This window comes from Corticium candelabrum, chromosome 1 (genome assembly GCF_963422355.1).
Source record: "Corticium candelabrum chromosome 1, ooCorCand1.1, whole genome shotgun sequence".
NCBI classification, from domain to species: domain Eukaryota; kingdom Metazoa; phylum Porifera; class Homoscleromorpha; order Homosclerophorida; family Plakinidae; genus Corticium; species Corticium candelabrum.
In genome coordinates, this window is record NC_085085.1 from 12,445,933 (window position 1) to 12,467,471 (window position 21,539).

Below are 21,539 nucleotides of genomic sequence, written 5' to 3' on the forward strand. Positions count from 1 at the left end.
AAGAAGCTATCTCGTTGGCAAAATACGTTCGTGGTCTTTCCCAGGAAAGCAGCACGCAAACTACTTGATGGCAGGAATTCTATTCTGGTGCTCGCGCCACTTCCGAACCCTCCCAACGCTAACTGGCAAAATGACATTGCTGGCCCTGGCGAAAACATTGCAGGATTTTTGTATCCACGCCCCATTTAGACTACGTGAGCTGCTCGACTGCGGCACAATAAAAACATAAATCTAGAGATAAGTCGGCGGCTGTCAAGTGGACTTCGTGCACTAGCCGCGTCCCCAGTAGGCTCGAGTGTCCAGCCGGTCATCTCCGCCGCGGGGGAAGTAAAGTAACTGGCTGGACACTCGAGCCTACGTCCCTAGACGTCTAGCTGACGATCGTCATACGGGCACCGAACAAGACTAGCGCGGGAGAGTCTAGGGACGAGGCTATCGTGCATGACTGAGAGACATTCTTGCAACTGTGAATATGTAGTTGTATATACGTGTAGCAAGGTTTTGCACATGTACTGTTCTAGATATCACTCTGTAAGAAGTCCATTACGTCTGAATTTCTTTTGAAATCTCTCTGGTTTCGACAACCAGACTCTCAAATCGGATCTCTGAATTTCGACTCAGAATCGGATTCAGTTAAATCGGATATCTGGTTATTCAGATCGACATGCACCCTAGGACTCTTCTAGTTTGCTAGATCTAGATGCTTCTGACCTGCCCTGTAATCTGCCATGTGATTCCCAAACTCTTATAAATTCTCAATGTATAGCACACGCTTGCTCTTAGCTTAATTCTTGACCTGTAAGATCCATCAAAGCCTTTATACCACAACAGTTGATCACTAGTTTGTTTGCAATTTTCTTTAACAAAAATTAATTTCCACACGAACTAACATCTCCATCTGTAGATAGACATGCCACTAAAAGTTGCCTACAACGTTGATTTGCGACATTAATGACTTGCATGCCTTGCACACTTTTAGGTACAGAAGTCCTAAATTCCGTTAGAAAACAGTCTGATTCTAAACTAGAGCCAATTGTAGCAGATGATGTGAATAAAATAAGTAGCCGTTTATCTTAAACACAAACAAAGCCAAAATTCCTAGGCTAAAAGCTCTTGTGCATGATTGCTAAAGATCCATCAAGATAGCATGCATGTAAGGCTAAAATCTTGACATCATATTTAATGAGACATTCTGTTCTTGCGTTCTGGTCTAGAAAATGATTCGCCAACATTGAGACTGACTGATTGTGTCTTGTTGACAACTGAATCAAAATGTCCACTGGTTTGCCCAGTTAGAACAAGAACCCTGTCAACTATAAATCTAACGTGGTATTGACCACATCCAATCGAAATCTCCAACCCGTCAACAGCAGTTGCCAATGCACTATGCACTTAATTAAGGTACTAGTATTTTCCGCAGTAAATCTTACTTGCTGTTTGCTATCTTGGACAATTAATTGTGACTGCATGTCAGTGTAATGTGATCCTTCACAAAAACTTACGTGTTCATGCTTAAGTGTTAGTGTAACCACGGGGGGAGATGACCGGCTGGACTCTCGAGCCTAGAAAGCCTAGGCTACACAATTATTCAAATTCAAGTAAACTGTGTTATAGATATTGGCTATAGTATATATACAGCTAATAATAATATACTGAAAAGTGTCACGCGAGAAAGGTATGTGCAAATGAGGCTGAAGTGTCAATTAAAGCAATACAAGTCATGACACTAAATGAGTTTGAATGAATCACATTGACCTGGTTTATGAATCCATGTGCCATACTTAAGCTCTAACCGTCTGTGCATGTCACTATTGACACGTTGATACATCACAGCTTTCTGCTTAGCTTCTTTGTATGTCTTGGGAATTGAATCTAGAAACCAGACAGAATGTATAAGGCTACCGTCTATACTGAGTGTAACTTTCATTAGTGCCTTGGGCTGTTCCGTGAACTTTTTTCCATACTTGTACAAACTGTTCTGCTAGTTTGTATTTACAAAGGCGAGACATTTCTACAGCAAACTGTTTACCCGTTCCTCCTCGGACTATTTCAGAATCAATACCTTTCACCCAGTTGACACTCCATTTAGAAGCTTTTCGTCGTTTGTTTCTTGAGAGTTGCGCACGAATGGCCTTTTGGGCTTCCAGCCTAGTGGCATCGTATAATTGGGGTTGCAGACTACCTGATTTATCAGATAGTCTCTCAGACACGGCACGCTTCATGCGCTCACGTTGGAACTGATCACCAATAATAATACTCTTGCAGTAGATGGGAGAGATGAAGTTACTCAGCAAAGCTCCTTGAATACCTAACACATTCCAACGGAGGAGTTTATCACTGCATGACATTGTACACGTAAAACCGTGATGCTCTGTGGAGCCACTTTGTGGTAGATTATCAAGTTTTACTGTGTCTGACATTCCTTCTTTCTTCACACGAAGACGACCAGGAGATTTTCTATGAAGTGAGTCTCCACATGGAGACCTGCTAAGGTAGAGATGAAAATGAATGCCTTTTCGTAGTACAAACTCTTTGTTATCTTTCGATTTTCGTTCAAATATTGACTCATCAGGCTTGTCCGATTCTAATGCTTTGTGAAGCTGTGAATAGAGAAAACGAATGAGTGCACGCCTACAGACAATTTCAGCATGACAGTCGTTGATTGCTGAACCATTGCATGATTCAGTGAGGTATTTTTCAAAATACACTGCGTTCCTGTCGCCAGAGCAACCACCTGTTGGTCACGTGTACCACCGTCATCTTGTGATGTCATTATAAACGCTGATAAATTTCGATGGTTAGTTTCAGCCAACTTGCTTGGAAGACATCTACTTCTAAGAGCTTCTCCAAATTTTGTCCAACAGAGAGCCACAAATTTCTCGACCTCAGTTGCTTCTAGTGACCCATGCCTAGCAGATTCTTGTCCAGATAAACCTAGATCTCGGGATGCTTCAATCTCCCCAGTTTTCTTATCGACAGTAGCTGCCATGGTTGCCGGAGCAATTCCTACACGTATAATGCAGCACAATTAGAGTGATCGAAATAAGCAATGATATCAAGTATGTCACGTCTCGTGATCATCTACTGACTAGTCATCATAGTCTGTACTAGATATACCGTATACAGGGCCGGATCCAGAGGGGGTTAGGGGGTTTCAACCCCCTCTTTTCCAATAGGCGTGGTTCAGTACTTTCATATAATTTCATTAGAAAAGAGAAAATTAGTAATGCTATAAATAACTGCTAACGGTGAACCCCTCTTTCAAAAATTCCTGGATCCGGCGCTGTGTAGCTGTGTATAGTAATCATTGTCACATGTCATCGCGCAGTTTTGACAATCCGTCACACCATACAAATTTTCACTTTATTTAGAGTGAACGCATTCAGTCATGCGTTGAGTACATGCATGACGTGCGTATAGTTAATTAAACCTCAAACCCAATTGCAAATGCGCATGCAGGGTCAGAGGATGGTTCAGCCATTTAATTTTCTACATTTTAATTTTCATGTTTTCATTTTTCAATTTTTATTTATTTTTATAAATTTTAAATAAGAATGCAAGTAAAATTAAAAAGTAACAATAAAGTTAAATTTTTTAAAAAAAATTGTATTTATTAGATTTTAACTTTTAATTTAAATTTTTTATTTTTTATTCTCCTTTCTATTTTTTGTAAAATTGTTTTTCATCTTTTGATGTTTGATTCTTGTGATCTCTAGATATATTTTTTCAACTTTGAGAAAGACCTCAAACGCGGCGGAGAGAGACCGGCTGGAGACATTCGCCACTCAAACAAACCGCCGACTCTCTATCCTCCAATCAGAGTGCCGTTCAATGTTTGTGCATCCTCGATAGGGATGCACGTCGCTATTGGCTCTTTGCTAATGTAATTTCGCTCTGACGGAAGTGCGTGTAGTCTCGACACGTGCCATCCAAGTCTACAAACAACAGGTCGACTCTTTCCAGCTCTTCTCGTTGTCTGTTTATCATTCTAAGAGCGCTAGACTCAAAGTTTACCACAGAGGCCAACCAAAGGTCGACTGCAATGTACGCAAATCATAGCTCTGCACGTCGCCCTGCGTTGCAAATACCACGCTTTGCAGATGGTCTACTCGTTCAGTGCATGCAACGTACGACACCCTAAGCGACTAGAAGTTGTTTTGCACGCGCTGCCTAGTCCTCCAAGTACGTAACGGAAGACAAAGGAGAAGACGACATGCACGTGTAGCTCACGCGCTAACGGAATGTGATATCAGACGGTAAAAGCTCAGTTACAAAGCCATTAGTGTAGAGAGCCAATAGCGACGGGCATTGCTATCAGCAGTTATCGTACACGTGCATGTAGCCTCGAACTTCCAGACCAGAACTTCTTCTCTGGTCTGGAAATTCGAGGCTAACGTGCATGCACAAACACTACCCAAACGTGTAAAAATCCTGATTGGAGGAGAGGCAGCGGTTTCCTTTGAGTGGCGAATGTCTCCAGCCGGTCTTTCTCCGCCAGGGGGGAGAGGAGATAGATGACCGGATGGACTCTCCAGCCTAGGGTACTAGCTGTACATCCGAGCAAATATGTCATTCAGATGCAATGTTACTCAGCCTATTAACTAAAGCTGTGTTTTCACCCTCACTTCCACAACTATCAGCCTCTCAAGAATGATTGACTTAAATTGTTGTGAAGTATTAGAGATGTAGACACTATTTTGCTTCCAAGCGTGCTACTTGTAAAATCTATATTTAAAATTGTTAAAAACAACTGCCATTTCATGTGACCACAAATTCCGTAATACCACAAAAACTATCTATCACCCTCAAATAATAAAATTCAAAACATACTAACACAGAAGTCATCCCCATTAAGTTGTTGGCATAATTCAAGAAACATGATTGCTTTTGCCTTGATCATTGCAGATAGTTATGTTTTATTATTGTTCATTTGCAACAAGACAATGTGCAAACACGACTTAGACTGTTCACGTGAAAACCCTCTTATAAATGTTGATGATTTGTGATTGGCAATCAATCCATTGTCTGTAGTTGCCACATACAACCAACCACAACTGCTGTTCCGTGATTGGACCATTTTCACCAAACCATAAGCATGACACATTCCGAGCAAACATAGGTCATACATGTACATACATAACCTTGCAAGCAGACCTCAAGTGCACCTAGGTCAGTTTCATTAAAACAAGTGTCTGATGAGAATACGGTAGTGTGTAAAAATTGAATTCTATTCAAGAAACCCCAAACAACAATACCAATACTCATTTCATTTGGCTGCTGCAAGTCTCATACCAAGTTCCAGAGGGGAATATAACGCCGGACACCGGACATTGTCGGTCAAAACAAGTCCATGTCCGGCCATATATTGTGTTGTCCGGACATTGGCTACTGGAACGGTCACACCCAAATGGCATGATTCGGACACTCATAAGTCAGACTATGTGCACTATCAGAGAGTATGTTTTCTTGGGGTACATCTACTATCCCGGTAAGCCTGAACTGGGAAGTGAGTACTGAGGTAGAGGTCACACCAGGTGTGCTTATTAGAGCATGTTACACCAATTATCTTAAGTGGTTCCAGTTGATGATCCCTTGATCTCACTATATAATTGGATAATAACCATTTCTACTTGGCTAATATGTCCTTGATATGCAAAAAGTGTTATCTTTTGGTTTCCTTGGTAGAAAGGGCTGAAATAATTTAGTAAACAGATGCCAGACCTTGTAGTTTCTAACCATTGAGATCATCAGGAAGGTCCAAAAAACAGCGGAGATATTACAGAATTTCAAAGTTCACACTCGTGGGGTCATAGACAGTATATAAGCTTTTGTGTGAAGTGGTGAGACGGATTACTGAGACACCAGTTCAAATAGCAGTGACTGCTGTTTCTTTGAAAATCCCAGTCCTTCTGGAAAGATCCTAAACGGTTTCTTTCAAAGAGCCTTTGGCAGACTATTCTGTCAGCACACTAAGTAACTGCAGAAATGGTGAATACCGATTTAGTATGCCTTGATAATAAAATGAAGGAGCGACTAGGTTGGTGTGACACCAAAACTTCTTTGTCATATAATTGCCTTTCTTGACATCCAAACATGGCACAGAAAACCTAACGTTCAAACTTCTAAGCAAGATAGTGAAGACAAAAACGTTGATGATAATGCAGATGTTAGAGAAGCTGTAGAAACTCTTGCTGTTCGTTTTGCCAAACCATTAGAAAGGAAAGGGGTTAATATTCTTGCTCTTCATGTTAAGGAGGTAGTCCATTATGCTAGAAAATATCTGCACATCAGCAAGGTGTGCTATGAGTCTGTGTGGTACATAGTTCACACCTGTCCAGACATAGTATTAGTCTCCCCTTAACTACCACATATGTTGAAAGGATGTTTTCATCGCTGAAACTGATCAAGACAGACCGGCACACCAGCATGAGCAACACCACCTTGTCTGACCTTATGGAAGTATACCATGAAGAACCGTCATTTCAAGACTTTCACGCTGACGCCGCTATTCGGCTGTGGTGGGAACGATGCAAGACCAACTGCTGTCCTAATCAAGGTTTCAGAAAGCAATACAGAGCAAGGAAAACTGGAGAGTTGACCCAAGACGATAGCACTAGCAGCTTTAGTTTAGATGACTGGGACGTGTGGCATAATCCTCTAAGACCGCATCTACAAATAGTTTTCCAGAAGGTCTGACTGAATACAATTTTGCACATTGTTGTGCTAGGTTTCCCTGTTAATGTTCTGCTATTGTCTCACATAATTATAGTGCACTTTCAAGTTTGTTTTTTGAGGTTCCATAATTTTTTCACTTTATTGTAACGCAATAAAAGATTGCTTTGCAGGTATGTTGTCTCAAAGTTGTTCTGGTTATTGTCATGCTTTGTATATATGTCAAATAATAGAAATAAAGTGTTGTTTGCGGGGTCAAAATTTGTTAGAATGAGCGTGGTATAAATGGGCGTGGCTTGGGCAAACCTGTTTGTCCGGACAAAGAAATTTCCTTATATTCCGCTCTGAAGTTCTTACTACCAAACAATTGTTTGTCTAACTTCTACCACATAAAATGTAAATAATCAAAACTATCAAAGGTACCTTTTTGTGGCTGTCTAGTAAGATGTGAGGGGCCATCTCCAGACTTTGGTACTGAGTGCAATGATGGTAACTCCACTGAACAATCTTTGGTAAAATGTGAGGGGTTATCTCCAGAGTTTGGTATTAAGTGTGATGATGGTAACTCTGCTGAACAATCTGGAAGCAAGGCAAACCCAAATGTGACTTCAAATGCTCCAGGCAAAATTTTTGCAAAACGTTGGCAAAATGCTGGCCTTGTCTGCGAACTGAAGAAAGCAATGATGAGCTGCACCATTGCCAGTCCTGGTAACCAAATGACTAGCAGACAACTGTTACAAGACAAAATTTGAACAATTTCTATTTCTGAATCCTTGACTCCCGTTTCTAGAGAGAGAAGATTAAGTATCGTGTTGGCGTGTCTTTCAACCTCAGCTTTCTCAACTCCACTGACAACAACTTTAATCAAAGCTTTGTTGGCAACATGAACTACATGAATCCATTCTCTCTCTGAATAATTGAATTGATGACACGCTGGATATGATATAATAGATTCTTTTGGAATCCCAAGTCCATGAAACAAAGCAAGCTTTAGTTGTTTCCCAAATTCTCGTTCCTTAAAGTCTTCTAATAAACTTTCTTCCACCAAAATTTGAACAGATTTTCGATTCAGTTTCTGCTCAGACATGGTGTCATCAGAACCACACTCTAAAAACAACAAGAAAAATACATCATTAGTAAAGTACCACACAATTTCCAAGCCAAATGGTTGGTTCCACAACTCGATCTTTAAAAAATCTAAGAGAACGCTGGTCTTTGCATCTGTGCTCCATTTTTGTCCTTTACTATGGTGGCAATATTGCCTCGATCTACAACAAACTATTTAATTTCATTACTACTAAACGCCTTCGATGTGGCACGAACGAGATCTGGTTTTTGTCTGCAGTACTTGCAGACTACGCCACCCTCCTCTTCCAATTCAATCCCCAAAAAGATGTTTCTTGCCCACCGATGACTAGTCCCAGCCTCCCAGACCCGTGTAACGCCAGTTCAAAATTGTTTTCTAAATCGGCGCTACGCTAGTCTGGGAAACCGAGACTAACCAACACAGCTAAATGTACTTGAGCAGCTGCTTGTTGTTTGGGTGGCAGCTTTCTGCTGTAACACTTTCAGCAGAGTCCATCGCTTAACATGGACCTTCAGCATCGTCTCAAGAAACAACATTATGTTACCAATAATCCACAATGATTGACTAACAGCCGTCTCCGCGCATAACACATGTCTCTGTTATCCCAAACCTGAAAGTGCGGTTACTCAGTGATTTGTTGCTACCTGACGTTTAGCTTACAGCTAGTTGCAATTGGTCAAGCAAGCCGGGAACTTCACCGACTAGACAACACTGAAAATTTGATTTGACACATGTGAGTTATTAGCCTAGTTGTTCCGGAGGCAACGCTTTGCTCCCAATATGGCTTCTTTCTGGCAACAACAGAAGCAAATCAATCGCTCTCGGGTGTAATTTTGCCTTACCCACTGCTAAAATTGAGCCCTGCAACTGATTGTGCAACATCAACACACAAGCTAAACTGCATCTTGTAACAGTTGAATATAGCTTTGAAATCGGTGAGCCATGAAGCGTCCATGGACTTAATTAATTAATTTTTAGATGCATGCATAGTAGTAGACAAGCCTTCTTTGTCTCTCTATGAGTCTAGAGTCAACTGCATGCACCACTGTCCATCAAGCCCTAGAAATTAGCTTTTGCAGAATACGGAATCTAAAGGCTACATTTAGACTGGCTCAAAGAACTGAATGCCTATCAGTGCCACACCCACAGAACTATAGGTTAATTAATTAATCGTCACATGCTGCTACATGCAACTGGTTTTTCTTCTACAGATGCTTACTCTTAATGCTGATTGGTCGAAGAAGTCTTTCCAATTCACCCAATGTCTTATCTTTAGGCTCCAAAAGTACTTCGCAGAATTTGTCAAATGATCCGGGACCTTGTTTACGAAGCACAGTTAAAATTTCCAAAGCCAAGTCCGTTTCTGACTTAGTTGACTTGGTGAAACGTTCCTCTTCATCTCCATTAATAAGGTCACGACTATATAGCCTTGGAGGAAGTCGATTCCGAAGTGGACACAACATCTCAGCCACAGACACTAGATGAGGCTTCAACACCGTTTCCCATCTAGAGTCTGTTGTTGCTGCAGCTGTAGCCATTTGTTCAGCAAGTGACGCTCACAACACAGAGCTCAGGTGAAGCCTTTATATAGATCAGAGGGCGTATCGTCGCAATCGTCAATGTACGGGAATTCGGTTTCGAATTAAACGGAAGTACGTACTAGTACGCGAAAGAAAAGGGTCTGACTACGCGAGACTACAGTTTGGTAATTGAGTCGTATGTACATATACAGTGGTCACAAAGAATTACTCAAATCAACATTTTACACATGTGGCATGTAATTACAATTATCTTAACAAAATTACTGTTATATCGATTTAGTATTTTGTGTAACCTCCTCTAGCGTCTATGACATTGACAGTTAACCCGAGACGGAGCCTCTAGTTACAGTAGTGATGCTTGTCGACGACCGACTAGACGGATGTGGGCGGTACTATCTATTTAGCGCACGCATAGGTTCACTGAGTGTTGTTTCTAGACTAACGCAGGTGATTCATTGTTTTGCGGACTCAACCCAAAGTTACAAGATAAGGCAGTTGCATCGATATGTGGAATGGTGTTGTGAGCGTCATAGCTCATTCCTACAGTGCTGATTGCAATACTAGCCGGATGTAGTAGGTGTGTCTATTTGTGTTGCCGACCGTAGCGAGGCTTCTAATCTGGGTCCGCACAACAGAAAGGGGCGCGGTCCTATAGGGCTCTCCATCGAGCTTTCGGTGTGTGTGTGTGTGTGTGTGTGTGTGTGTGTGTGTGTGTGTGTGTGTGTGTGTGTGTGTGTTTGGCATGTAGACAGCGTAAACGAGAATGGATTGCCAGACGGAAAACTATAGAAACAGCAGACCAAGCTGATGGACGTAGGAAGCATAGGAGAGAATGTGCAGTGACAAGACAAGCTGCAGAGGCGGAAGAGGCAACTACGTCGCACTTTCAATATGCTACTTATCTATTGCTCACACCATACACATACATGCAAGAAGTAATGATCAAATTTGTACAATAGTTAGGGCTAGAAACTGTTTAATTAATTAATTAATTAAAAACTGGGAGACTTTGTCAGCAGTTGACTACTTAATTCATGCAACTAGGGATAAAACACTCATTAGAGTAGACCGGCGCTAACAAATTAATGCAGTGGCCTGTCAATATTAATTTAAACTAGCTATGCAACTGAAACAGTTTAATTAATTAACTTAACATATACACGCATATGCTTAGAATCCGTAAAGCTAGCTAGCTATATAAGTCAACTCCCAAAAACAATTCCTGCTGAACACATAGCACACTAGATATGTCACAATGCTTCTTCAACTGCTCGTCTGAGATAGCCTACTGTTGCGTCTTCAGCAGCAGCCTGTGTATGCCATCTAGTCAGAATCTCAAAACACTGCTCTCTGACATTTTTCAACCTCTTGACTGTCTCATCTACCTCTACGTTCAAAGCGGCGGCCAAAAATGTCAAGTTAAGAGAAGGATTCTCTGCAAGCTGTTTGGCCAGTAGATTAATATGTTTCTTTGAGACAGGTCCTTCAAGAGACTCGAGCAGCAGTGCTAAAATTAAACAACAAATATTAAAGCCAGACCATATATATATATATATATATATATACTGATCAAGCAGGGAAATAATTAATGACAAGCCAACTCAGATTGCAATCATATTTGCTACTTCTGCAAAATGAAAGCGGTCTATAAAAATAATTAATTAAACATAAACATAAAGCTGTGGTCAACAACGGCTGACTAGCACGTATAGTGCAAACCTGAGTAGTGTACCTTGCTGAGGCAGAATAGTTTTCGAACTACCAGCGTCTGGCTCCTCTCTTACATGTTGAGATGCACTCACACCAGGATCAGCAAAGTCGCATAGAACTACGTCATCTACATAATGGCAAACACCGTTTGTGTAGTTACACATTTCCTCTACGTGAGCTTCAGTCTGTGCTGCTGATAGAACTGAATTGATGGATGTAATCCGTGTTTTCATGCAGTCATCCCTGTTCCGCTCAGCTGCAGAGAGTCGAACTTGATGTAAACACTTTGCAGCAGCTAAACCTTGTCGCCTTAGTTGAATGAAGTCATTATCATAAAAAACGTGCATATCAAGTTCCTCAACTTTGGTGGCAATGTGCCTTTTTAGGCACGTAACATGTGGGCACAGACGACCACAACTGAATGTGAGATTTTTTAATTTTTTTTTCGAAATTTCGGCAACAACATTGAACAGCCACGACATCAATTTCTTTTCATCTTTGCAATCACTGAAATACAATGCACAAAACACTAACTAAATGACTCAGCCATGCTACCTACTGAACCATTTAACTTACCTCAGTTGGTGCTGCACAATAATCCGGTTTGCCAATGGCTTAATAATAAAGCGAATGCCCAAGTTCTGGGCCATTAGACAAGCCCTCTTTGATAGGATAGGAAGCCGTTCACACTTCAGGCTATGTTGCAACTCTGGCTGTTGCTGCATGTGAGTAAGAAGTCGCACAATGAGATGCAAATATAGCCAAGGAGGTAGAAAATCGGCAAAGTCAAAGTAGAATTCTTTTTCCCAGTTGTGCAACAACTCTTCAAGATCAGGATGGTCTTCTGGAAGTTGACAAGGTACAAGATATATCTCTGCATGCGTGTCTGTTATACGTTGGTCAGTTTGCTGCTGTTCAGATTCATCACGACTGGCTTCCAGTGTCACTTGTTTCACTTCTTCTGTTAGCTGCTTTGTATCAGGAGATAAAGAGATTTGCCTGTGCAACAGCTTACAGATAAATCCTAGTGCTTGGAATAAAAGGCATAGTATGCCAACGTCACTGTCAGAAAATTTATGAAGGTCATGCATGATGTGGTGCATGAGCTTCTGTGTCAAAATTCCTTTCTTTTCAAGAATAAGCCAATCAGAACGATAACTTGAGTCTCTCTTACTTTTGTTTGGTAATTTGACAAGAAGTGTCATCAGGTCAACAAGCCACTGTGGATTAGGAATTACAAACTCTTCAAGAGACTTTTTCATTTCTTCATCTAATCCTTGCATTGCAGCTAAAACAGAAAAATGACATTAGCTAATTGTAGCATGATGTATGAAACGTACTAGCTGCAACAAAACGTAAAGTGCGTGTGTCAAGTTCACACCATGCATGTGTTCTAACCCAAAGTAAGTTGTGTGAACTGCATACCCTATTATCGAGACATAAATCAAGACATACAAATATCTATTGGAAGACTTACCAGGTACAACAATAAGTCCAACATCATGGAAAAATGTACTCATTGTCTGGAATGGACCTTTATGCACATCAACATTGCATTGGGCTGCAATTTCTTTCATTTCATCAAAAGGTAACAAACACCGAGGTTCACTAGCTGAATGTTCCATCTTGTCAAATAAAGACTGTTGATGAAATTTCAAAATTTTTTCTTCAAATTGAAGCCATGACAAAGGAATATCTTCTTTCATGTAGCTTCTTGCTAAAGCTGCCTTTACTATAGCCTTTCGGAGTACACAAACATTTCTGTCTTTAAAGTCAGGACAGGAATTCTCAACTCGAGCTAAAAGTTCATCATTATCCTCGTCATCATCAACTGGGACATATTCAATGTGACAAGCAAACTCCTCTGATTTCTGATAGCATTTGTCAATTTGGTTTATTGCCATCTTCACACGATCTTCTGTTGCTTTCTCGCTGTCCTTGTGAGTGCCAACAAAGAATAGTCGCACTGGTTCAGGCTCCAAAGATGTATGAGCATGAACTGACGCAACCCACATATGAATACGTTGCAAGTCTGCATCAGTAATTCCTCTGTCAGTCAACTTGGCTAGATTGAACACAATAAGATAAATAGCCCGTCTGGTGAGAAAGATGTGATGCATAGGCTCATACAGAGGTTGACCTGCAAAATCCCAAACACTTAGTTTGACCGTTTCATCAGTCTGAGTGCCACTTAATTGCCAGTGCTTCTTCAATTTCAGCATTGGCAATTCACTAAAGTCATGCTGCAATAGTTCTGGTTCAAATCTTCTCTTTCTTCGTATCTTCTTTTTCTTGGTTACAGGGCCTTCATCATCATAAGATCTACTGTAAAAATGTTGTTGTGGCTCATCAGAAAAATGCACTCGATTACTCCTGCATGGTTGCCGCCTCTGTACTGAAAGGTAGCGTCTGTCATCTCTTACCATTCTACGTTGAGTCACATAGCTTTCTTGTGCAGACCCTTCTATCAAAGCAGCTGGTGGTACTGCAAATCGTGGTACAGTCTGATGGTCTGATGATGATGGTCTGCCTTGTGCGTGTGTTTCTGTTCTTGTTACAGTATAACTTGCCTCTAATCTGCTTGCTGACTTCTGATCATCACCTTGTAAACGTAGTTCCTCTATCGATACACGAGAACGTGGTTTAGTAGAAGCAATCTCATCTTGCTTGACACGTTTTACAATTTCCTGAGCTATTTTGTCATTGAAATCTGAGTGACGCACATCCATCACCTTCCACACAGTGTCACTGACAGGTTCAACATCAGGAGTGCTGATTAGCCTCGTGTCAATGCCCTCGGTCCGAGCTACAACATCTAAAAATTCCTGACCAGTAAGATATCGAAAGAGAGAAGTTTTGCCAACACGAGCATCTCCTAGCAGCATAAGCTTGATTCTGTGTGGCTTAGTTTTCCCATCTCGTAAAGCTGCTCTAAAATGGCGAATAGCTGACTTTCCTCGAGATCGAATTTCTGGAGGAACTGAAATCATTGAAAATCAAACAAATTCACAACAATATTCATAAACATAACATACTTTCAGACATCACTTCTGCCGCAGTAAAACCACTCTAAGCATATGTAACAAAACAAATGTTGATTTAAAAGTTAACACTAATGCACAGATCACACTAAATGATATTACAGCATTTCTGATAGACAAATCTGCTCCTGCGTTGCAGATCTTCTCATACACAGATTCATGACCTTTCTTCTTGGCAAGATGCAGAGGAGTGTTTTTATCCTGAATCAAATAGCTTGCTACACACAAAATTACTTAACATTAATAAAATCACTTACACTGTTTTGAACATTCACAGTTGCTTTGTTTGCAATGAGAACATCAACAATGTCCTCTTTATTGTACAAAGCTGCCCAGTGAAGAGGTCTGTAGCCATTCTTAACAAAGAATCAAAACATTAGTTCCCAATCCCTTGCTTAATAAAAAAATTCATTATTTTATAAGCAAAAAATCCAAGCATGACAAGTACGAGTTGAGACTAACAAAACTACTGTACTCCTGCAAATAGAGATCCATGGGTCATATTTTTCAGTCCTCTGGCCAGAGTGGCTTTATTTAACTAAGCATAAGGTTCTGACATTCTCTTGCTCTGCCAGGTCATAGTAACCGCAAACATACATTTGACATAATGTACATCTCAAGTATATTTAATGTCAATTGCACTAAGATCACAGCTCTCTTAGCCTGTGGCATGTATTCCTGCTCATTGTCAGGCAGCATAGTGCACGTATTGTTCAGTTCCAACCTTTCGTCCTTGAGTTTGTGGTGTCCTTGAAGGCAAGGTCAAATGATTAGTACTCCAAGGGACTTTAATCATACAAGCATGGGATTATATTACGGTATTTAGATTGACAGTCTCCCTTAGCTTCTATTCTCAAGCATGAGGTGCAACTAGAGCTCTATTCTAAAAAAAGTGGTATTATAATAAACAATGTAAATTCACCAATGTTTCAAGCATACCCTACTTACTTTGGTAACTGAATCAACATTTGCTTTCTGTCTGATGAGATATTGTGCAATTTGTTGAAATCCAAGCTTGCTGGCAATGTGAAGTGCTGTGTACTTATTCTAGCATTTATTAAAACAACATCAATCAACTAGCCAGTCTACATACTTACAAAGCATTACACAGTTGATGAATTTACCTCTCCACAATCTGGCTCATCAACAGGCACTTTCCACTTTTCAACAAGCCATTGCACTATGTCAAGATGGCCACCATTCATACCATTCACAGCACAAAAGAGAGGAGTCCATCCATTCTAAATAACAATTGTAGGTTTGCTGTTAGTAGCCATGAATAGACTGCTGCCTACCTTAGGCCTTGCAAGCAACATTTCCTTTTGACGCTCGCTGTCTGTTGCCTCCAAAAGAGCTTGGCAGCTAGGCAGACTGCCAACTTTGCAAGCCAGATGCAAAGCCAACCAACCTTCCTACAGTAAGAAAATCTCATCTTGCCAATTGCAACATGCAACAAACTTCTAACTGCTCTGTCAATTCATATCAGACCTCAGTAGCAACAAAAATGTCAGCCTTGCATTTGATAAGAAACTTCAACACATCTACTTTCTGGCTATTCACGGCACAGTGGATAGGTGTCCATCCCTAGAATAGGTAAAGGAACAAGATTCATAATTTAGTTAATGATGCAGATGTGTTTGTTTGCATTATTGCTGGCTAATGAACAGTGCTGCACCAGGCGACAACCAGTCATAATGTCAAGAGACACCTTACTAATTCACTGTACTATCCTTATTCGCTTCCATGCCTCGAGTAATGAAGTTTCTAAACAGCCCAAGTTCCATTTGCCAGTGATTTGCAACCCAAAAGCATCAGCAGTTGCATTAAATAACTATTATATAAACGTTAATGGCCATATTAAAATCTACCTTTAGAACTTAATTCATATCAGAATTTCACAACTAGACAAGTTGTCTACTTCCTCTTACCAAACCAACACTCAAACAATTAATAAAGTTAATCTACCTTAAATGAGAGTGAAATTGAAAAACCAATTGATTGATTATTTAAATTTAAAATGCAAGATCTAATTCAGTAGTAACATTACTGAATTTCACCTTTAGAGTTTGTGCGTTAATGTCCAGTCGGCGTGTTTCAACAATCATCTTGACCATTTCTACTGTTCCACGAGACGCTGCTGAATGCAAGACAGAGTTGTGTTCCTACCAAATCACATATAGCTAACCTAGGTAGAACATCTTGCATTTTAAGAACTTACTCTCGTTAGCAGAGTAGGATCTGCACCCTTCTCTAGTAGCAGCCGTATGAACTCGGGACTAGGACACTTGGTAGCCCAATGGAGGGCGGTCCAACCACCTTTCGCTTTCACGTTCAACCATGAGAGTTTCGGAAAACTCAAAATCTTTTTTAATCCAGGCAGATCTGCCTCTAGCACTGCCTTATGCAATGGTGTCTATAACAAACGTACGTAGTTTACTACAAATGCATCACCTACGTGGCGACTCTCCACTAATTACTTTGCCTCCCTTGAACTTGACACGTTTCAAAGGCAAGTGCGGCATGTCCGATTCATCTTCTACTGTAGAATGCAGACCATCTGCTTCAGTATCATTTGATGAATCGCCCATTTCCAAACGCGTCACGTGAATGCAGTAATTGCTGCTAATTGGCGCATACGGAAGTCATATAACAACTTTTATCTCTAGCAAACGGCGTAAGCGCTCGATATGTATTTGAACATCTAGCTGTACCTATTAGCCAGAGCTGTACCTAGTAGCCTGATTACTAGCGTTCCACAAGGATACTAATAAAACCCCGCCCTCGCCGGATGTTAAAGGCGGGACTCTTGCAATGATGCTATGCCTGTACAAGTATCATGTGTGGATAACACCGTCATACGCCACGTCCAGGAAAGTAACTTCAGGAAGGGTATTTCAAGGTTAGCCTAATAAATATATTTTGCATACCAATTTGTCATTTAGTACAGTGTCTGTCTTGTCCTAAGTATTTGTTAGAAAAATCATGACAAATGGTAAGACACAAATTTATATTAACTAGTTAATTTATTAGTTCACTAATTTAACATGCCAAATTAAAAGTGGACGAAACAGATACACCATTTGCACATACAACAGTGACCGACCATAAAACAAACCAGGCTCCGTAGCATAACCCAGCTCTCACATAAATTAAAACAATTAATAGCCTGTGTGAACAGGTAGCCATTCACTGTGTTAGACATAACTTTACTCTTCTGTCAGGGATGCAATTCACAGTGAAGTCTTAACAAAAAGCATGCACAAAGTACACAATCATGTAACAGACAAACCAATGTCTTTGTTTCCTAGTATGCAAAGACAGAGCAATAAGCTTGATCTACCATAAACTCTACAATTAATTTAGCAGCAAGATACTGTTTCATAAGCTCATGATAATCAACCTGTCAACACTCACTTCTTGGTTAGAAACTGAAACATTGTGTGTATGTCAATATAAGTTTGTCTGACTCACAATCGACAAAACTGACGAGGCAAGTTCTCGACTTCGTAATAAAAGTATAGACACTTAAAGCACTCAACTCTCCTCTCTCTTTCTTCAAAATTGATGACCAGATCCAATATCACATGCAATCACTGTCTGACAGTCAATTCAGGAATATTGTAATACAAGTCCAATGACTCTGGATTAATTAGAGCTCCACGATTGCTTACATCTTGACCAGAAATAATGTGCTTGACAGCAACCTCTACTTTCTTGCCACTTACTGTGTACTAACCGTACAAGCAAACATAAGAAAATCATAATCACCAACATCACTTCTACATGAACACTCACAGGAATGGACGTCGTCTCCAGAACAACACCAGGGACATGCCTAACTGACAGTTGGGTACGAATAGCTGCCTTAACACGACTAACCAAGTCTTGTGAGAACCTAAATCAAGACACTGATAAGAATAATATTCTTACCAAAAGGCATCTGACATACGAGTGTCCTTCAACCATTTTCAAAAACAAAACAACTCTCTCCTCTAGTTCTATTAGCTGAGCAACACACGGAGAGTCTTGAACTTCAGGAAAAGTTTCCACTACACAACAAATCATGGTGTTGCAAATAATATAATGAGATGGTATCTGTGATTTCAAACAACATGGAACCAATATTGTAAATCTCTGCACTTCCAAACCTAACTCCATTAGGATTTAACGTGCCATCACTATCTAACAAAGCGATCAACTTGAAACAGTCACATAGCTAGTTGTTGCATCAAGATTCAAATCATTCTAACATTCTGCCAAGCATCACTATTCCTCTTGTTTTTGGATTAAGGTCAAACCATATAATGCGTGTACTACGAGTACATTTAGCTGTGTTGGTTAGCCTCGGCCTCCCAGACCGGTGTAGTGCCCATTTAAAAAACAATTTTGAACTGGCATGCACGGGTCTGGGAGGTTGAGGCTAGTCATTGGTGGGCAAGTAACATCCTTTCTTTGAATTGAATTGGAAGAGGAGGGTGGCGTAGTCTGCAAGTACTGCAGACAAAAACCAGATCTCGTCCGTGCCACGTCGAAGGCGTTTGGTAGTAATGAAATTAAATAGTTTGTTATAGGTCGAGGCAATATTGCGACTGTAGTAAAGACAAGAATGGAGCACAGACGCAAAGACCAGCGTTCTCTTAGATTTTTTAATGATCGAGGCTTGAGTTGTGGGAACCAACCATTTGGCTTTGAAATTGTGTGGTGCTATACTAATGATACATTTTCTTGTTATTTTTAGAGTGTGGTTCTGATGACAGCACATCTGAGCAGAAACTGAATCGAAAATCTGTTCAAATTTTGATGAAAGAAAGTTTATTAAAAGACTTTAAGGAACGAGAATTTGGGGAACAACTAAAGCTTGCTTTGTTTCATGAACTTGGGATTCCAAAAGAATCTATTATATCATATCCAGCGTGTCATCAATTCAATTATTCAGAGAGAAAATGGATTCATGTAGTTCATGTTGCCAACAAAGCTTTGATTACAGTTGTTGTCAGTGGAGTTGAGAAAGCTGAGGTTGAAAGACACGCCAACACGATACTTAATCTTCTCTCTCTAGAAGCGGGAGTCAAGGATTCAGAAATAGAAATTGTTCAAATTTTGTCTTGTAACAGTTGTCTGCTAGTCATTCGGTTACCAGGACTGGCAATGGTGCAGCTCATCATTACGTTCTTTAGTCTACAGACAAGGCCAGCATTTTGTCAACGTTTTGCAAACATTTTGCCTGGAGCATTTAAAGTCACGTTTGGGTTTGCCTCGCTCCCAGATTGTTCAGCAGAGTTACCATCGTTGCACCCAATACTGAAATCTGGAGACAACCCCTCACATTTTACTAAAGATTGTTTAGTGGAGTTACCATCATTGCACTCAGTACCAAAGTCTGGAGATGGCCCCTCACATCTTACTAGACAGCCACAAAAAGGTACCTTTGACATTTTTGATAATTTACATTTTATGTGGTAGAAGTTAGACAAACGATTGTTTGGTAGTAAGAACTTGGTAAGAGACTTGCAGCAGCCAAATGAAATGAGTATTGGTATTGTTGTTTGGGGTTTCTTGAATAGAATTCAATTTTTACACACTACGGTATTCTCATCAGACACTTGTTTTAATGAAACTGACCTAGGTGCACTTGAGGTCTGCTTGCAAGGTTATGTATGTACATGTATGACCTGTGTTTTGCTCGGAACGTGTCATGCTTATGGTTTGGTGAAAATGGTCCAATCACGGAACAGCAGTTGTGGTTGGTTGTATGTGGCAACTACAGACAATGGATTGATTGCCAATCACAAATCATCAACATTTATAAGAGGGTTTTCACGTGAACAGTCTAAGTCGTGTTTGCACATTGTCTTGTTGCAAATGAACAATAAATAAAACATAACTATCTGCAATGATCAAGGCAAAAGCAATCATGTTTCTTGAATTATGCCAACAACTTAATGGGGATGACTTCTGTGTAGTATGTTTTGAATTTTATTATTTGAGGGTGATAGATAGTTTTTGTGGTATTACGGAATTTGTGGTCACATGAAATGGCAGTTGTTTTTAACAATTTTAAATATAGATTTTACAAGTAGCACGCTTGGAAGCAAAATAGTGTCTACATCTCTAATACTTCACAACAATTTAAATATAGCATTGAAGTCAGTGAGCCATGAAGCATCAATGGACGTAGTTAATTAATTTTTAGATGCATGCACAGTAGTAGACAAACCTTCTTTGTCTCACTATGACTTAAAACCAACTGCATGCACTGTCCATTGAGCTCTAGAAATTAGCTTTTGCAGAATAAAATATCAAGGAATTAATTAATCGTCACATGCTGCTACATGCAACTGTTTTTTCTTCTATAAGATGCTTACTTTCAATGCTCATTAGACGATCTGGTCGAAGAAGTCTTTCCAATTCACCCAATGTCTTATTTTTAGGCTCCAAAAAGTACTTCGCAAAATTTGTCAAATGATCCGGGACCTTGTTTACGAACAACAGCTAGAATTTCCAAAGCCAGGTCCGTTTCTGACTTAGTGGATTCGGTGAAGCGTTCCTCTTCATCTCCATTAATAAGGTCACGACTATATAGCCGTGGAGGAAGTCGATTCCGAAGTGGACACAACACCTCAGCCACAGACACTAGTTGAGGCTTCAACACCATTTCCTATCTAGAGTCTGTTGTTGCTGCAGCTGTAGCCATTTATTCAGCAAGTAACGCTCAACACAGCAGAGGGCGTGTATCGTTGCAATTGTCATGGTCAATGTACGGGAATTTGGTTTCAAACTAAACGGAAGTATGCGACAGGAAAGGGTCTGGCTACGCGAGACTACAGTTTGGTTCAAAGCCGTATCTACATATATATATATATTCAGAGCTCACTACTTTTAGCTTCTCGACCTGGCGTTGCCCGGGTAACATTAGACAGGTGCAGCCAGGGTTGCGTACTTTTACATATCCTACCTATTAATTAAAAACAACACTTATTAACCAAATGTATGCAAATTTGTATGTTGTTGCATGAGTATCCCGTTCTAATTTATTATGGAGTGTATCTCTGAAGACTTATCAGCCAGACAGAATTCTATAAATTTATAAATAGTATCCCGTTGAAGACACGGAGTGTCCCGTTTCCAAAATCCCGTTGATTGGATTAGTGATTGGTTAAAGTTATTTCGACTTGAACGCCGCGTTACCGCGAAGATGCTGTTGCGAGGAACAGGTGTATCGAACTTGGCATCTATTCGCCGTGTCCAGTTTCAAAAAATTCCATTGATTGGATTATTGATCCCGTTGAAGCCATTTCGACAGTCCCGTTGTTGGAAACAGGTGTATCAAACCTGGCATCTGTAATTCCGACGCGAATCCCGTGTATCCGTAATGCAAGAGTCACGTGCAGTACTCACCCGGATAATCCGTTCCCCGTATATAACGAAGTCACGACTCGTGCCGACTCTCGTCATTTCGACAGTCCCGCTGAACGTCGTCACTTTGAA

The 21,539-nt window shown here is 40.4% G+C and overlaps 4 protein-coding genes across 4 annotated transcripts; all 4 read right to left on the reverse strand.

Moving 5' to 3' along the window:
* Positions 1–1,555: 1,555 nt before the first annotated feature.
* Positions 1,556–2,569, reverse strand: LOC134182505 (double-stranded RNA-specific editase 1-like). Its single transcript, XM_062649908.1, has 2 exons — positions 1,934–2,569; positions 1,556–1,872 (listed from the first exon to the last, which is right to left on the reverse strand). Exons 1-2 carry the CDS (start codon positions 2,418–2,420, stop codon positions 1,727–1,729), a joined length of 633 nt encoding a protein of 210 aa, XP_062505892.1. The 5' UTR covers positions 2,421–2,569; the 3' UTR covers positions 1,556–1,726.
* LOC134182495 (uncharacterized) lies at positions 2,569–9,328 on the reverse strand. Its single transcript, XM_062649901.1, has 3 exons — positions 8,979–9,328; positions 7,096–7,779; positions 2,569–3,006 (listed from the first exon to the last, which is right to left on the reverse strand). Exons 1-3 carry the CDS (start codon positions 9,295–9,297, stop codon positions 2,585–2,587), a joined length of 1,425 nt encoding a protein of 474 aa, XP_062505885.1. The 5' UTR covers positions 9,298–9,328; the 3' UTR covers positions 2,569–2,584.
* A 1,058-nt stretch (positions 9,329–10,386) lies between these two features.
* On the reverse strand, positions 10,387–16,639 carry LOC134198583 (uncharacterized). Its single transcript, XM_062668003.1, has 14 exons — positions 16,529–16,639; positions 16,270–16,464; positions 16,109–16,213; positions 15,540–15,635; positions 15,347–15,463; positions 15,176–15,292; positions 15,000–15,098; positions 14,309–14,407; positions 14,154–14,252; positions 14,046–14,079; positions 12,488–13,990; positions 11,587–12,298; positions 11,033–11,517; positions 10,387–10,807 (listed from the first exon to the last, which is right to left on the reverse strand). The coding sequence occupies exons 1-14, from the start codon at positions 16,637–16,639 to the stop codon at positions 10,551–10,553; spliced, it is 4,029 nt and encodes a 1,342-aa protein (XP_062523987.1). The 3' UTR covers positions 10,387–10,550.
* A 716-nt stretch (positions 16,640–17,355) lies between these two features.
* Positions 17,356–20,447, reverse strand: LOC134192466 (acetoacetyl-CoA synthetase-like). The gene is made up of 4 exons (XM_062661208.1): positions 20,417–20,447; positions 18,001–18,100; positions 17,847–17,946; positions 17,356–17,782 (listed from the first exon to the last, which is right to left on the reverse strand). Exons 1-4 carry the CDS (start codon positions 20,427–20,429, stop codon positions 17,642–17,644), a joined length of 354 nt encoding a protein of 117 aa, XP_062517192.1. The 5' UTR covers positions 20,430–20,447; the 3' UTR covers positions 17,356–17,641.
* Positions 20,448–21,539: the final 1,092 nt, after the last annotated feature.